General features: G+C 59.2%; 1 protein-coding gene across 2 annotated transcripts in view; it reads left to right on the forward strand.

Moving 5' to 3' along the window:
- The first annotated feature begins 580 nt into the window (after positions 1 to 580).
- Positions 581 to 17,685, forward strand: part of AGAP3 (ArfGAP with GTPase domain, ankyrin repeat and PH domain 3) — a 109,112-nt gene continuing 92,007 nt past the window's right edge. Inside the window, exon 1 of one of the 2 annotated variants that reach the window (XM_027730489.2) lies at positions 581 to 937. In XM_027730489.2, coding sequence (XP_027586290.1) covers positions 658 to 937 — 280 coding nt within the window. In that variant the 5' untranslated portion in view covers positions 581 to 657. The remainder of the gene's footprint in view (positions 938 to 17,685) is intronic. The other variant, XM_027730490.2, reaches the window with a different exon arrangement.

The following is a 17,685-nucleotide window of genomic DNA, read 5'->3' on the forward strand; positions in this document are numbered from 1 at the left end:
AATGGCCATGTTCTACAGCTTCGTTAACGACCTTGGGGTGACTAACGATGACATTATCTCCAAAACGCAGTCGTGAGGAAGGGCTGGCACAGAGGACCCCTAGCCGTGCTCCACGGGGCTGGCACAGGGTGTCTGGGGGGCCGTGGGCAGGGGCAGCAGCACAACACTGGCTCTGCCGTCGGGGTGGTCCCGGTGGGGTGTCGAGGGAGGGGAGCTGCGACCTGCCTTTAGGCGAGGGCCGGGCAGGGCCGGGCAGTGACAGCCCTCCACTCCCGGTCCCCCCGGTCCCGATGCCCCCACTCTGCCACCCGGCCCCCGCCTCCTCGTTCCCACTCCCTGGTCCCGCCCCCAAAGTCCCGGACTCCCCCTCCGATTCCCCCGTTCCCCGTCGCGGTCCCCCAGTGCTCCTCCCGGTCCGGGTCCCGGTGCCCGCGCTCCCCGCGCTCCCCCCGCCATCCCGCCCGCCCCGTCCCCGCCGCTGCCCCCTCCCCGCCCGCCGCGGGGCCGGTCCCGGTGACGCGCGCGGGGCGGGGCGGGGCGGGCGGGGGCGGCGGCAGAGCCCGGCAGAGCCCGGCAGAGCCCGGCGGAGCCGCGCACGGACGTGGTCGCGGCCATGCAGCTGCTGCCCGGAGCGCGCCGCTGACCGGCCCCGCCGCGATGAACTTCCCGGGCGGCGCCGGGCAGAGCCCCGGGCAGCAGCAGAGCCTGGCGGCGCCGGGCGGGCCGGTGCCCGTGCCCGTGCCCGGGCCCTCGGGGCCGCAGCCCGGCGGGCCGCCCCCGCCGCAGTTCGGGCTCTCCAACTCGGCCGCGATCCGCGCCGAGATCGGGCGCTTCGAGTCCGTGCACCCCAATATCTACGCGATCTACGACCTCATCGAGCGCGTGGAGGACCTGGCGCTGCAGAGCCAGATCCGCGAGCACGTCATCTCCATCGAGGGTGAGCACCGGGCACCGGCACCGAGCCGGGCACGGGCATCGGGCACGGGGCACCGCACCGAGAGACGGGCACCGGGCGCCGGGTGCCGGGCACCGAACCGGGTACCCCGCACCGAACCGGGCCGGCCGCGCCGCCGCCTTTGTCCCCGCCGCCGCCGCACCTGCGCCCGCTGCTGCCCGCGGGGCCCGGCGGGGCCCGGCCCGGCTCTGCCCGCGGGGCCGCGATCGGGATCGGGCCGGGCCCTGCAGCGGCGGGGCCGGGGGCGCGGGGGGCCGGGCGCGGCCCGAGCCGGGCCGGGGCCTGCGGGCGCTGCGGCCCCGCCGCCGGCAGCGGGGCCGGGCACGGCCGGGGCCGCGGGGGCCGCGCCGGGGGCTGCGGGGAGGCCGCGCTCGGTGCCGCCCCCGCCCCGGGCCCGGCCCCGCAGCGATGGTGGTCGCGGCCGGGCCTGCGCAGGGCCGGGGACTCCGCCCGCGGCCTCTGCCGGGAGCGGCGGGCGGGGGCGGGCGGGGGTCCGGCACCCGGGGGGGCTCCGGCACCCGGGGGGGCTCCGGCCGCGGCGTCGGCGGGGAACGGGCTGTGCCGGAGCCCGTTAACGTCAGAAATGCAGAAAACTGCAGCCCGGGAACCGGCAGCGAGGGGAGGGACGGAACCGAGCAACTGCAGTGGAGCCGAGGGGCTGCAATGGAGCCGGGGGACCAGGATGGGCCAGGGACCGCAGTGGAGATGGGAGGCCGGGATGGAGCCGGGGGGCCGGGATGGGCGAGGGACTGCGGTGGAACCGAGGGACTGAGATGGAGCTGGGGGGCCGGGGTGGAGCTGGAGGCCGGGATGGAGCCGGGGGACCGGGATGGGCGAGGGGTTGCGGTGGAGCCAGGGGAGGGGAAGGTTCGCAGTGCTGTGCTGAGGCCCACAGTGGGCCAGGAGGCTCTTGCAGCCCCTCACGCGAAAGGTCCCTCTGCCCTCGGTGAGCCCAAAGCTCCAGGTTTCTGCAGCCGGCACTACCCCAGGCAGGGAAAGCTGCAGGACCACTGGTGCCACTGGTCTGGCTCGGTGCTCGCCGAGCGCTGCCGTTTCCCTGCCCTGGGTTTTGTTGTCCCTGCTGGGTGTTGGCAGCGTGCTCAGCTCTTCTCCTGCTGCCTCACACCGGGAGTGTCACTGCAGGGGCTCTGCAAGTAGTTTTGGGGAGCAGTGGCCCTGCTGAAGGGGTGCCGGCAGGAGCAGTGATGCTGCATGGGGGTGGCAGCCACCCTGGGTGCCTCCTGGAAGCCTGCACCCCGCCTGGGTCTTTGGGGTTTTTGTGGAAAGGAGGGAAGGAAGAGGGACCTTAACAAAAGTCTGAAAGGTTGCATAGTCCAGGGAATGTAAATCCCAGAATTTGTTTCATTGGCCTCGCAGTGCAAGGACAAAGGACACTCCGTGGGGTCAGGACAGGGTCAATTTTAAACCCATAAGAGGAGGGGGCTTTGCCACCTCTGTGGAGGTCTTCAGCCATGGAAGGCTGTTGGATCGATGGAATTTGAGGAGAGGAGGGGAGAGACTTGTGCTGGAGATGGGTGGGAGTGCAGGGCTGGCACAGGCCATGGCAGTGGCTCAGCCAGCGTATCAGGGTCTTCCTGGTCCCTCTGGGGTTCGGGGTGGGCTGACTGGGGAGGACCGTCCTTTGTTCCCTTGGGCCTTCTGCAGCTCTCCCTTGTTTGTGCCTCTGATGGGGGCTGTGGTGGGAGCCCCGAGGTCCCTGGTGACATGGTCTGATCCTGCGTGTGATTCCCACGCTGTGGGGCAGAGGAACTGCTGGCTGAGACACGGTGGGGCCACACCTGAGGTGCTCACGGGGTCACCTCCTTGGGCAGAGCCCTTCCGGACACCGTGTCCCTGCCCGTTGTCCCCACGTGGGAACGTCCCACCGCCCGTGGTGTCGCGTGTCCCGTCCCGCGCCCCCGGCCGTGGGAGCGGGTGCTGGGCACGTTGGTGGGAGCCGAGTGCGTCTCTTAGCAACTCCTCTGGTGCGTGGATCCTCCTGCTGCTGGGGAAGGTGTGAACACACACCGGGTTCTGGTGCACTGCTCAGGCACATGGGGCTCCCCAAAGCACCCAGAGTGACCCCAAATGAGGGGCGAGGGGTGGCCGGCACCTGGCCGTGGCACAGCTCGCCCGGTGTCCACAGGGCCCTGGAATGGGGCTGGAGGCTGTGTGTCCTCGGGGGCTTTGCCTGTTCCGGCCACAGCCCTGTCCTGTCTCCTCTGGGCCTTCTCTGGGGATTTGGAGCAGGAATCCCACAGACTTCCTTATCTGGGCTGCATTCCCCCATTACCTGCCAGACACCGGGATAAATCCTGATCCCGGAGAAACGTGTGCCGTGATTACACAGTTACCCGAGACCCGTTACCAGGCGTGTGTGAGTTAACGGGGTAATTAACGGCTGGAAGAACCTTGCTGGAGATGTTATCATTCTCTGGAGCACCTGGGTCTGGAGGAGAATTTCCTTCTAAACTGTGGGTTTGGGGCTTGATACAGAAATGCCTGGAAGAGGGTTTTGTTTGTTGATGTTCCTGATTTGAAGATCAGAGTCAGTGACCGGAACGATGGCTCATGGTCCAAAAATCCGTGATGGAACTTGCCAGTGAAATCTCAAATTCAACTTGCTAAAACTGAGCGCTGGGTCTTGCAGGACTTGCTCGCGTCCTCATGCCAGATTCTTTTCCTGCAGGCAATTCCTTCATTTTTGAAAGGCAAACGGCAGGGCAGTTCTGTGCTGCAGTGGGGATGGTGGGACTGAGCTGCCCATCCCCTGCCAGGGCCGAGGCTGCCAGTGTCACCACCGGAGTGTGACTGGGGGGTGTCACTGGGGGGGTGTGACTGGGGGGTGTGACTGGGGGGTGTGACTGGGGGGGTGTGACTGGGGGGGTGTGACTGTGGGTGTGACTGGGGGGTGTGACTGGGAGGGTGTGTGACTTGGGGGGGTGTCGCTGGGGGGGTGTGTGACTGGGGGGTGTGGACTGGGGGGTGTGACTGGGGTTTGTGGGGGGGTGTGACTGGGGGGTGTGACTGGGGGGGTGTGACTGTGGGTGTGACTGTGGGGTGTGACTGGGGGGTGTCGCTGCCACAGCCGGTGGTGGAGCTGGAGGCGTTGGCAGAGCTGTACTGAGCTGAGGGGATCTGTGGCTGTGAGGTGCTGCCAGGGAGGGAGGTGGAGCGGGTGTTTGGGGGCTGCTGCAGCTGGAGCCCTGCCAACCCCCCGGGCTTGGGGGAACAAACCTTCCGTGAGGAGTTTGGAGCCCACGATGGGGCAAGAGCCACCTGCAGCTGCTCACGGGTCAGCCTTGGTGTCGTTGCCATGGGAGGAAAGGGAAAAGGGAAACCTGCTCTGTTTTGGTCTCCTCCTTGAGCTGGAGCTTTGTTTGGAGGCGCTGGGGGCAGAGGGGCTGTGGGGCCATGGGGCTGGGGAGGCACTGGGGGCAGAGGGGCCATGGGACACTGGGGCTCAGGGTGACGATGGGGACGGAGGGGCTGTTGGGCATCAGGGCTGGGGGTGGCAGGTCGGGCCGGTCGCCAGCGTCAGCTGCATTGCAGGCGGGACCCGGAGGTTTTTGGTGGTTTCTAACGACCAAATTTGGACAGATTTTCAGGGGGCTTGCAAAAAGCGATTCCCTCATCCCAGGCTGCTTCCCTTGCCAAATCTCAGAGACTGCTGCAAGCTGCTGAGCTCCGTCAAAGATTTCATATCTGCATAAAGCAAAATGATACCAACGTGGGGCTGGTGCAGCCCCTGCTCACAGTAAATGTGACCTCGAACGCTGTGACTCTGGGACAGGCTACAGACAGAGCTGTATTAATAGAGTTTGTAATTAGAACAGTAATTGCACAGTGCTTAATTTCTTTCCTAGAGAAAACTTTGAGCAGTGACCAGAAGGTGGGTTTGAGGAGGGCGAGCGATGCCCCTGTGCAGGGCTGTGAGTGGCAGGGGCCACAGGAGCCAGCACAGATCCATGGACAGACAGGGGAGAGAGCACCAGGAAGGTGGAATAGGGAAAGAGCATCATGGTGCAGGGCTGAGAGGATGGTTACACAGAGGTCTTCTGGATGCATGAAGCGGTGAAGGAAGGAGGGAGAGGTGGAAGGGAGATGAGGAGAAGTAGGTGAGATTCCTTTAACAGAGCTTTTGCCACATGACGGGAATTGTTTCCTGACCTTCATGGTCGTGCACATGCCTTGCAGCCCACCTAAAGCTCAGCTCCCTTGGGAGAGCTTGGAGAGGGCTTGAGCTGTGGTGAGGACTCGGTAGCCAGGGAGCAGGAATCTCTGTAGTCACAGTTTTACCCAGAGCATGTGCTTTTCCCTTCATTGTCCTTCCATACTCCTCCCAGACGCCTCCAAAGCCATGTGGGTTCCTTTCTGCAGTTGAAGAAGTGGGGTTACTTTAGGAAAGCTTTCCTCTACTGTTTCCAGCTGTTGCTGCTCTGGCAGAGGCTGGGGATGAGGGAAGCCCTGGAGAACGTCTGTGATAGCTGGGAGCAGCCTGGCTATCCCAGAGCTCCACATCTGCTCTGCTGGGCAGGGGCTGTCCTGGCATGCTGGCTCTGCATCGCTCTGGGGCCAGACTTTGGCGGGCTGTGAGACCAGGATGGGCTGTTGGGTCACTTGGTGTGAACAGTCCATCCCAGGGTTTTGGTGTGATCACTTCACCTCAGGATTTTAGCCTTAAAAATAAGGCCTCTCTGAGATACAGGCAAAGCCCTGGGCCTGCTGCTTCAGGAGATTTTTCCATCATTACCCGTCCTGCTGTCAGTAAGTGGCGTCACTCTTCCAATTGACATCTCCAACATCCTGGGTATTTTTTGCGTTTCTCTCTGAGGAAGGACTCCTTTGATACTGGATATTTTTATGTTTAAAGCTGCTTGTACCAGTTAATGAGGTCACTTTGCCGTCTCTCTGATGAGTTAAACTACCTGAACCTCATCATTCTGTTCAGTTCCGGCACGAGTCTTTCAGCTCCATGCTCCATCCTTTCCCAACATCTTTTGAAACTGGCTCCTCCTGATGTGCTGATTCACAAAGCGAACTCACAGGCAGGAGTTGCCATTGCTGCAGGATCCTCTGGAGGAAGATGAGGAGGACCCTCCCCTCTGGAGCCCCCCGGTCCCGTGGGCTCGGGGAGCCCCGTGCTGCCAGGCCACACTCGGGGCTGGCTGTGTCCTCTCTCCGCTGAATCAGCCTCGAGTAAATTACACCCTTTGGGAAGGAGAGTGTTCTGCTTAGCCAGCTTTTTCCTGCTAATTCCATGACCTCTGCAGAACTGCCCTGTTTCCGTGTGCCTGTGAGTTCCCGAGGGCTGGGAAACCGCAGGGCACGGTGCTGGGGTGCTGTGGGGGAGCTCCAGAGCCATCGGCGTATCCAGCTCCACAGCTGGGCATTCCAGGCATCTGCACAGCTCCCATAGTGCTGCCCTTCTCTATGCAGGTTGGGGCAGAGCTCCTCTGGCTCTGTGGTCTCCAGATTTGCTGGAAATTAAATGCAAAGGTGGTTAAAAAAGCACAGAAGTGGGAGATTGGGCAAATTGTAGAACCACAGAATGGTTTGGGATACAGACCATCTTGTTCCACCCCTTGTCATGGTCAGGGACACCTTCCACTACCCCAGATTGCTCCAAGCTCCATCCAACCTGGCCTTGGATACTTCCAGGGATCCAGGGGCAACCACAGCTTCTCTGGGCAACCTGTGCCAGGGCCTCCCCACCCTCACAGCCAAGAATTCCTTCCCAATATCCCATCAACCCTGTCCTCTGGCAGTGGGAAACCATTCCCCCATGTCCTGTCCCTCCATCCCTTGTCCCCAGTCCCTCTCCAGCTCTCCTGGAGCCCCTTTAGGCCCTGCCAGGGGCTCTCAGCTCTCCCTGGAGCCTTCTCTTCTCCACGTGAACCCCCCCAGCTCTCCCAGCCTGGCTCCAGAGCAGAGGGGCTCCAGCCCTGGCAGCATCTCGTGTTCTGGTCACGTGCTCTCTGTGGCTTGCATGGGGGGTGCTGCAGTCCTGGGGCAAAGACTCTCAGGAGAGATTCCTGAGGGCAGTGGGAAATGCTTCTCAAGCTGCCTTACCTGCAGGAAAGGAAAGCCCTGTGTCCTGCACTGCCATGTGTGTTGTTGCCTGGCTGAGTTGTCGGCAGGGCTGGCACTGCTCGGCATGGGTGGCACAAGCAGAAGGATCTTCCTGGGGAGAGTCCTGGAGCAGGTACTGGTGTGAGGGGAGACCTTGGTCCCCTGGGAGTGATGGGCAGAACCAAAGCATGGCTGGGGTAGCACACTTGGACAAATACATCCTCTGTTTTTAGGCAGTTTTATGTTGTGGCCCAGTTCATCTGGAGGCACCTTTGCCAGGTGCAGCTCTCGCCTCACCAAGCTTGCAGCTGGAGAACCTGGTTTTTGGGAGGAGTCAGAATGGGCCTGGACTGTGCTGATCCGAGCTGTGTGAGAGCTGACAGCAAAGCTCTGTGTGCCAGATCTCCTGGCCATGACAGCAGCACAGTCAGTGCCTGGGAAGGAGCTGGGAGCCAGTGCCTGTGCCAGGGACACGCTCTGGGTGTTTGCAGACGTTGGCTGGTGTCCCTGCACTGGCTGTGGGTCGGTGTGGTGGCCCTGGTGGCTCTCTGCCCTCCCTTGTCCCAGCACAAACTCCCAATTTTTTTAGGAGTTTCACAGTTTGGTTGCATAGAGCCTTTTCCAGTTTAGGGACATTCCTCACCAACTGGCAGTCCGGGCAGTGACATCCCACTGACCTGAGCCTCTCTTGGGACTGGGTGCTCTCCTGCCCAGGGCGGTGGTGTCCAGCCCTTGGGCTGAAATCCCCTCGTAGCTGGAGTGGATGTGAGGGGGATGTGGGCAGTGGCCATGAGGTCTGGACGAGCAGCCATGGGCTGAAGGGCTGACACAGAAGCCTGGCTCCTGGGAACTGAGGGATGTGAGAGCTGTCCTAGCCTGTGATCAGAGCTCTGCACCTTGATGGGCACCTCGGCAGTGACACGATGCCCGATGGTGTCTCTCCCTGGCAGGAGGAGGCCTTTTCTCCTCTGATTCCGCCTTCCTGCTTTGGCATCTGGTTTTTTTTTAATCCTCCAGGACTTCCTGCAAGTCATTGTCTCCAATGACTTGTTGTGTTCCTTCCTGCAGTGTCCTGCATGGAAGAGGCACCTGTGGTCTCACTCCTGCTGCTGCCTGCAGCTCGGGGCAGCCCTGGGAGCAGAGCCTGTGGGTGCCTCTTCAGGTGGGTTTCCTGAAGTGTTGTAGTGACAGCAAGGAATCTTCTGGGGCAGGAAAGCTGAAAATCAAGATAATTTTAGCTGCTTCCTAGCTGGAAGGAGGTTTGTGTGATTAAGACCTGTTGCGTATCTGCTCGTCCCTCCTGCCCCAGTGACTTTCAGACCCGCTGTCCAGTTCCATTCAAACCCTGCTGCTTCTGAATTCCCCCAAATCCCAAGGAAACAGATATCCAGGCAGAGCAGAGTGCCCCAGCTCATGGCACGCGGAGGGCAGAGGATGTTTGCATCTGTGCCGGGTGTCTGGCTGCCGTGGGGCTGCATCTCTGCTCTGGAAGTCCTGGCTGTGAGTCACTGGGGAATTCCTGCTTGGGGTCATGTGTGACATCTGGTTCTGGCCATGTGATCTGTGGTGATGAAATCCACTCCAGCCCGGGGGCTCTGTGCCTCATTCCCAGCTGCTGTGTCTGAAATCCCGCCTGAGTTCTGCTGCTGCAGAGTCCCGGGCTGGGAGCCACCGAATCCGGGTTGCCACGGTGGCCAGTGTGGGCTGTCTGTCCCATGCTCGCTGCCACAGCAGGCTCAGTGCACACTGGCTCCTGCTCTTGGCTTTGGGCAGGTGTTGGGTATTTACCCCAGCAGTGACTCCTGTGGTAGGGAAAGGGGGGTTGGCCTTCAGAGAGGGATTTTGGACACGGGCCTGGAGTGACAGGACAAGGGGGAATGGCTTCCCACTGCCAAAGGTGGGAGACTGGGGAGAAATTCCTCCCTGGGAGGGTGGGGAGGCCCTGGACAGGTTGCCCAGAGAAGCTGTGGCTGCCCCTGGATCCCTGGAAATGTCCAAGGCCAGGCTGGAGCAACCTGGGCTAGTGGGAGGTGTCCCTGCCCATGGCAGGGGGGTTAGAACAGGTTCAGCTTTAAGGTCCCTTCCCCCACAAACTATTCTGTGATTCTATGATCAGGCTCTGGTGAGTGCCATCCATGTCCAGCCTCTGGATGGCTGGGCAGAGCCGGAGGAGCACACACATCCATGCAGGGTGCCCTGATGGGAGCTGGAGCAGCACACACACATCCATGCAGGGTGCTGTGCTGTGCTGGGAGCTGGAGCAGCACACACACATCCATGCAGGGTGCCCTGATGGGAGCTGGAGCAGCACACACACATCCATGCAGGGTGCTGTGCTGGGAGCTGGAGCAGCACACACACATCCATGCAGGGTGCCCTGATGGGAGCTGGAGCAGCACACACACATCCATGCAGGGTGCCCTGATGGGAGCTGGAGCAGCACACACACATCCATGCAGGGTGCCCTGATGGGAGCTGGAGCAGCACACACACATCCATGCAGGGTGCCCTGATGGGAGCTGGAGCAGCACACACACATCCATGCAGGGTGCCTTGCTGGTGGTGGGTGCCCGAGGCCTGTGCTGTCCCTGGGGGTGGGGGCTCAGGGCTGGTAGTGCTGTGGCTCTTTGTTTGGGAGTGATTGGGTGGGAGGTGCTGCTCTGTTCCTGGATTTTCATGGCAGTCACCCCTTGGAGCCTCCCCTGGCCGGGTCCCTCCTGCAGAAGGTGCTGTGGGAGCACAGGGCAGGGCCAGCCCTGCCGTGGGGGCTCAGAGTTGGTTTAAAGGTGAGAGGCAGGTGCTGATGAGCACGTGGGGAGCACAGAGATCGTGGGACAGTGGGGGGCTGCATGAGGACATGGACCTCCCAGGGCAGCCACCTCCCCTGGCGCGACTTGGGTGTTCCTGGTGGGCACAGAGCTTGGGAGAGCTTCGAAGAGCTCTTTGGAAGAGGAGAAGAAAGTGATTTCAGGTGGTTTAAAGAGAGCTTTTTCAATATGAAGCACAAACAGGAGGAAGCAGGGAGGTGTTTGCTGGAATTCAGCAGCTGGGAAGTGGAGCTTCTGCCAGGTTTGGGAGGGAGACAGCAGAGGAAGGATGGTTGTTATGGAATGAGGCATTTGGGAGGGGGAAGACATACAGCTCATGGTTGACGTGACAGAAGAGGAGGGCCTGGAGTGGGATTCAGAGGGAGTGTTGGCCTGCTGAAGAGATTGGGAAATAATTCCAGCTGCAGCAGTGTTCTGGCTGAATAGGGAAGAGGCAGGATTATATGGTTTATAGGCAGTTTTGGGGGAAAGGGGCAATAATGGTCAATGCTGAGTGGATGCTGGGAGCCTTTGGCTGCATGGCCAGGGGACAAGGCAGGCTCCAGGGACTGGAGCTTGTGGAGCTCCACAGGGGTTTAGGGACAGCCAGGATGAGGAGGAGAGGGAGAGGAAGATCCATGAGCTCTGTTACTGTCTGAGTTGTGTCCTCAAGTCTCAGACAGGATCTGAGCAATGTCCCAAGGCCCTGAGCAGTGAGAGCTCGAGGGGAGAGGGGACAAAGCTGGGATTAGCAGCAGCTCTCTTTAATCATGTGGAGCTCGGGCTTGTGGGTGCACACTTGAAATGCTGGAGGGGAAAAAAGCTGAGACTTCATTTTGGACAGGAGACAGTCCAGGAATAGAAAGGCAGAACTATGAATCATCACCCAGAGCTGAGGGATGGCGTTAAATTAAAGCATGAGGCTGGCTGGAGGAAGTGTGGAGGGAGAAGGGAAGGTGCTATGGGCAGAGCCATGTGAGACACTCGAAAAACAGCAACACTGGAGGTGGAGAGTGAGGATGGTCTGTCTGAGGCTGGTGAAGAAAGCTGTAGAGAACCGGGAGGAGAACAAAGAGGATAAAAGAATTGCTGGGATCAACGAGGACAAGGCATTGAGGCCAGTTTGGTTCCTGAGGGAGGAGCTGGCAGGGTCCAGAAGAGCCCAGAATCTGCAGGTGAGGCAGGAGCAACCTTGTGCAGTCCCCTGGTGGGATGGGAAAGGGCGGTGGGAGATCATGGGGTCGGGATGTCTGTCCTTCTGGGAAACGAGGGACCGGCGTTTAAAGGCCTGTCAGTGACATCTTACACCTTCCCAGGAGACTGCAGAGAGTTTGGAGAGAGGTGAATATGGTGGCTGGACTATTGGGTTGGTGAGGAATTGGCTGGACATATCCAGAGGGTTTAGTCAGTGGCCAAATGGAAACCAGTAATGAGTGCTGTCCTTCTTGGGTCCATACTGAGACCAGTGCTTTTTAATATCTTAATTAATGCCATAGACAGCGGCACTGAGTGCACCCTCTGCGTGTTTGTAGGTGACAGCAAGCTGAGGGGTGCAGGTGACAGGCTGGAGGGCAGGGATGGCATCCAGAGGGACCCTGACAGGCTGGAGGAGGGGGCCCGTGGGACCCTCATGAAGTGCAGCAAGGCCAAGTGCAAGGTCCTGCACCTGGTTTGGGGCAATCATCTCTCCCAGTACGGACTGGGACACCTTCCACTAGCCCAGGTTGCTGCAAGCCCCATCCAGTCTGGCCTTGAGCACTTCCAGGGATGGGGCAGCCACAGCTTCTCTGGGCAACCTGTGCTGGGGCCTCCCCACCCTCCCAGGGAAGAATTTCATCCTAATATCTAACTGAAATCTCCTCTTTCAGTTTAAACCATCATCCCTTGCCTGTCCCCATCTGCCCATGTGAAACACCTGACATTGCATTTTTTACTGGAAGCTCCAGTGTGTTCTTTGGCTTCTGCCTGTGCTGGCCCCCTCTTTGCTCTTTGTGGTAGAGACTTGGACAAAAAGGCTTAACCCCCCCAGTCCTCAGTGTCATTTCTCAGTGGCTCCTCTGCCCCCTGCGGAACAGGCCGAGCTTTCCCGTTCTCTCATGTTGGTCCCTGGTGCACCCTGGAATCACCTCTGGTCTTTGCAGTTCCTCACTGGTCACCTCTCACTCCTTGTGTAGCTGCTCTGGGCTCAGGCTTGGCTGCCACTCCTTTGTCTTTATCCTTATTAATCTGACCTCAATTCCAGTTTCCCTGTGTGTGCCTTCCCATGCCAAGCCCAGTACGGAGCTTGGGTGAGCCAAGCTGGTTTCCTACCACACTGGTTACCTCTGCACAGGGATGATTTCAGTGTATGCCACCACCACTGCTGCTTAGGGACACAGCAGCTTTCTGTAATCTCCTTTTGTTTTCTCTTTTTCTATTTTCCTTGTGGATTTACCTCCCATAGGATCTTGCCTATGGAGCTCAATAATCATAGAATCATAGAATGGTTTGGGTTGGAAGGGACCTTAAAGCCCATGCAGTCCCACCCCCTGCCATGGGCAGGGACATCTTGCACTAGCCCAGGTTGCTCCAAGCCCCGTCTGTTGTGGTTTGAGAGCCCCAACCTGGCCTTGGGCACTTCCAGGCATGGGGAGTCCACAGCCCCTCTGGGCAGTGCCTGCCTTGGTGGAGTCTCTGCAGTTTGCTGTCCTTCCTCCCAGAAATCCTAAGAACTTGTGGTCACTCTTCCTACTCTTCCCTGTCCTGACAGCTCCCCTCAGAGGATTGGCTGAAGGATGCTTTGGTAGACTGTGAGATGTGAAAATTGAGTTGGAGAGAGTCTGAGAGAAAATCGAGGCCAAATGGCACATGGCCTGGTGCAAATGAGAAATGGGCTTGGGCAGAGGCGCCCAGCCCCTTCTCAGGGCTGGGGTGGGTTGCTGGGGAGGGCATTGCACAAGGCAGTGTGGTGTTCTGTGAGCTGGGGGGCTGTGGTGGTGAGAAGCAAGGGGAGAGACCAAAATATTCCTCTTGGAGGAGAAAATGCATAAGCGTGTTGAGCTCAGTCACCTGGTTTTCAGGGTCTGTGAGGACCCCGAGGGTCTGTGTGGAGTGTGTGGTGTTTGGATTTAAACACAGACTTCGATGCTGGAGTGTCTGTTCCGTTACTGGCTGTGTATCGTGAACTAGTAAATGGTGTCATCATCCCCTCTTCAGCTTAACAGATTGTTTGGCTGAAGCACTTCCCAGACAAATGTGTGGTTCAGCCTGAAAACCATCAGGAGTTGGAGAAGGGCCGACTCTTCCTGGTGAAGGGACCTTGGCAGGTCTCAGTGCAACATCCTGCTCCCATGAGGTCAGCATTGCCATCCAGGCAGGTTGGGAAGGGCTTTGTCTGTCTGGAAAGGTCTCGGATCCCCCACTCCTGGAGGTCTTCACACCCTTCCTGGGCAACACATTGAACGGAGCCCAACCACTGCTGCTTCAGTCAGTTATTCCAGTCATTAATTCCTCCAGCTGCTGATAATTCCCATTTAATTCCCAATTTGCATTTATCTGGTTTAAAGTTCCATTTTCTCACTTGTTTCTTTAGATTGGTCTAAATAAAACTTTGTTACCTGAGCATTATTCCCTGAGAAGTTTACTGTCACTTTATCATCACTTGTCTCTTGATGTTCTTTTTGGGAAGTTGATCACATAATGCTCGTTGAAAGTCTCTTTGTGAGTTCATTTCCTGTGGTCTTCAAAGAATTTTTATGGCTCTTCCTTACCCAGTGTCCTTAAAATGAAAAACATCAGACTATAGGCAGTGTGCTCCCACTTGACCCAGCCACAGTTGTATGGTCTGTAAATCCAGCTCCTTTCTCCTGACTGCTCTTTTTCATGGACTCCCAGAGTGGTTTGGGCTGGGAGGGACCTCAAAGATCATCTTGTTCCACCCCCACGGTCTGTGTGTGTTAGAGCTCTGTTGTCTGGCACATCCACCTGCCCCCTCCTGATGGTGGTGAATCCACACCAGTGGTTCCTGGTCATGCCCTCGTTGGTGTTGGAAATGGCCCCAAGAGGATGTAGTCTGTGGTGTGGGGCTGGGGGATCTGACTGTCCTGGTGTTCCCACCATTTGCCGCTTTGCCTGTCTCAGACCTGGCATAGCAAGAGCATTTTCCCAGTTGTGTGGAGCTTCCCAACATCACTGGGATGGCGCCAGGGGTCACTGAAATCCTCTTACCTGTTGGCCTGGATCTCTGGCTCTTCTGAGCCTGCTCCTGTAGCCAGTTCTTACTGTCTCTACTGTTACTGACTTTGCAAAGTGTTCACTGATAGAGGGAATGTCGTGTGGGAATGAGTCACGTGGCCATGGAAACATGAACAGAGTTGTCTGTGTCATGGAACCACAGAGCAGTTTGGGCTGCAGGGACCTTCAAGGTCATCCAGTCCAACCCTGTGTCAGCAACACCTGAACCACCTGGAGGAGTGGGATCGGCTGTAACGTGAGTTGTTGTTTAAAACATCCAATTCCATTGACTCCGACCCCTTCCCAGGGACTGGTGTCGGCGAGGGCTGCCTGAGGGTCGGGGGGGTACAAGGTCACTTTGCTCTGTTCCAGGCATTCCTGAAGATCTCCATTATTTCAATATTTATTAAAAATTAGCATGAGCAGGAGTGTGAGCTAGCTCTTCCTCACTCTTCCTCACTCTTCCTCACTCTTCCTCACTCTTCCTCACGCCATTGCATTCAAGTCTGTGCCTTTAAATTAAAGTTACATTGTTTTAATGACATTTTAAAAGTTGTTTCTGTTCATGGTTTTGCCATTCTGCATTGGTCCGTGTTTGCTTTTCCCCGGTGTTTGGGTGTGAGGCCCGGCAGCCCCCGGGCCCAGGAGGGAGCCGTGCCCCCCGTGCAGGTCCGTGCTCCCCACAGCCGCTTCCTGCTGCTCTCAGCATTGTTACAGACTCCTTTTCCTGAGGGCTTCAGCTTCCTACACCATTTTTGATACTTCCTGTGTTCAAGATCACATTGACATCTGTTTCCTCCTCTTTCTTCCCACTTCTTACCCTTTTTTGGGCAGTTTGGATGTCCCTCGCCTCCAGGCTGGTTCAGGGCTTTTAGTAGAATTGTTGTCCTGGTGTTTTTATGGAATGTTGGGGTTTGGGCTGTCTGATAAATTATTGTGGAAATGTGAAAAAACAAACCACAACAAACCCCCAAACCCCATTTTAGAATCACGGAATGGTTTGAGTTGGAAGGGACCTTAAACCCCATCCCATTCCACCCCCTGCCATGGGCAGGGACACCTTCCACTATCCCAGGTTGCTCCAAGTCCCATCCAACCTGGCCTTGGATGCTTCCAGGGATGGGGCAGCCACAGCTTCTGTGGGAAACCCCAGTTTGTCCCCGCTTTCCTCCCCGGGTGCCAGGTCCTGCTGCTGCTCCCCTGTTGTCCCTGGCTCTCACCGGGCCCGCCGGGCTCTCGGAGCACTGGCCCAGCCCCACGTCCCCTCCTCTCCTTGAGCTAATTCTGCCGGTCCCAGAGCGCGTCGGTGCTGCCGGATTTAGGTGTCACGCTAAAATAAGTGCAGTCAGTGAGAATTTGGGTTACTTTATTGCTGAAGTAGGTGTTGGGTGGCTTCCTCCAGGTGAGGAGGCCACAGTGGTCAGAGGGACTGAACAGGTCAGGTCCCCTTGGTCCCCCCACACCGAGGGGCACATCCCTGTCCCCTGGCACTGCCTGCACCCGGGAATGTGCTTCACACAAGGGGAAACAGACTCCAGCTGCTCCAGGGGAAGTTTAGGTTGGATATTGGGAAAATTTCTTCGTGGAAAGGGCTGTCCAACCCTGGCACAGGCTGTCCAGGGCAGTGGTGGAGTCCCCATCCCATGTGGATGTGGCACTTGGGGACATGGCACCACGGTGGGTGGTCTTGGCAGTGCTGGGGGAGCAGTTGGACTCAATTGTCTCAGAAGGCTTTTCCAACCTTAATGATTTCGTGATTCCGTGATTCCATGACAGGCCATGCTCCTGGCACAGCCTGGCCGTCGGGCTGCCCCATGCCCCGGGCAGGGGGTGTTGGGGCTGAGGACGGGGGGGTCTGTGGGGCACAGGGTGAGCCCCGGACTGGCCCCGGAGCCAGCGGGGGTGGCAGGTATGGTCAGGCTGAGGGCTCACCTGATCTGCCGCGGCGAGGGATCCGCAGCAGGGCCCCCCTTGTGCCCCTGTTCAGCATGTCTGGAGCGGTGCCCCTGTTCAGCATGCCTGGAGCAGCGCTGGCAGCCCGGGAGACCCCTGCCCCTGCCGCTGCCCGGTCAGTGCTCTCCCCACGCCGGGCCCCGGGGAGCCGCCGGCAGCAGCACGTCCAGGAGCAAACCCGCAGCTGGAGCGGCCGCATGTGCCGGCCGCATCGCGGGCCCGAGCGCCGCGTCCGAGGTGAGTCACGGCCACGCGGTGACTCAGCCCAGACTCCCCCGAGCGCTGGCTCCGCGCCTGAGTCACCGCGCTGCCGGGGGGCTGAGCGCCCGCCGCTGCCCCCGGCCCAGGGCTGCCAGCCCCACCCTGCTGAGGGTGCCAGCCCCACCCTGCTGAGGGTGCCAGCCCCACCCTGCTGAGGGTGCCAGCCCCCTGCCCGCCCAGGGCTGCCAGCCCCCACCTCCCTGCATGGGCAGGCTGCAGGCAGGATTGGGAAGGATGGAGGAGGAGCCCAGCCTTCCCCCAGCTGCTGGAGCTATGGGGTGCGGGGTCCCAGTGTGGGTGTGGGGTGAGCCCTGGGTCGGTGTAACCTTGCTGGGTGTCCTGGCAGTGTCCCGACAGCGTGTCCCCTCCGCAGGAACTCCCCAGTCCCACGTGTGGTGTGGCGGGGCCGCCTGTGTGACACGAGGAGCTCGGGGGGTGAGCGTGGGGCTCGGGGTGCTCACGGGCTCCGTGTGCAGAGCAGCAGGAGGGACCCGAGGTCGCAGCAGTGCTTCCTGCTGGTACCTGTCTGTGCAGGCAGTCTGGGTGGGCAGGTGTGCAGCTGTGCCCCGGGGAGTTCTCTTCAGAGGCTGAAAGAGAGTCTGGCCTGGAGCACACCCGGCTGTCACGGGAGATCAGCTGTAGATGCAGTTTCAGCCCTGGAGCTTTGCCAGCTCGAGGGTGGGGATGGCTCCACGTGAGCTCCCGCTGGAGCAGGCGCTTGCCCTGTCCCACAGCCTCCAGCGTAGAAAATGATTTCTCTCCAGCTTCCCCTGGTCTCAGAGCAGGGCTGGGATTTCTGTGGGTGGGAAGTTGTTCTCCTCGAGGCTGGATTTTGGTGTCCTGACCCCTAGGAAGGGCTTTAGGAGTGTGGCTGTAATCATGGCAGGAGCATGGCTCGTGCACAGGTGTCCAGGCATGGGCAAGGCAGCGGAATGCACGTGCCATGGAAAATTTCCATCAGCATGTTGCCTGTTGGTCCGTGTGGTGGTACATGATCAGAGCTTGGCCGAGCAATTTCAATCCTTGGACTGGGCATAAAGTCCAGGAGAGGCTCCTTGTGCTGATCCTGTCAGCTAAAGGTCCTGCTGACCACAGTAGGACCAAGACGTGGAGCACTCAGGGGGGATTTTGGGGCAGCCACCCCTCAAGGTAGTTCCCTGGCTGAGCAGAAGGCAGAGGGACAGCTCTTCTCCCCTCTTCTGGGAGATGGGTTTGGGTAACCTGAGGGCTTGCTGGGCACAGGGAGCTCCCCTGATCTACCTCAACATCCTTGGTGATGCTGCCATGATGGCAGCTTTCACCGTGGTGTTTTGCAGACCCAAGATACATGTCTTGGGAGCCTTGTGGTGCTGCCGAGTCCTTCCCAGCCTTGCTTTCAGGAAAGGCTCGTGGCTGTACGGTGATGACAGTGGGGTGGGACAGGGT

The sequence above is a fragment of the Pipra filicauda genome, unplaced genomic scaffold (genome assembly GCF_003945595.2).
Source record: "Pipra filicauda isolate LSUMZ 115617 unplaced genomic scaffold, ASM394559v2 scaffold78_size3787270_pilon, whole genome shotgun sequence".
Lineage (NCBI taxonomy): Eukaryota > Metazoa > Chordata > Aves > Passeriformes > Pipridae > Pipra > Pipra filicauda.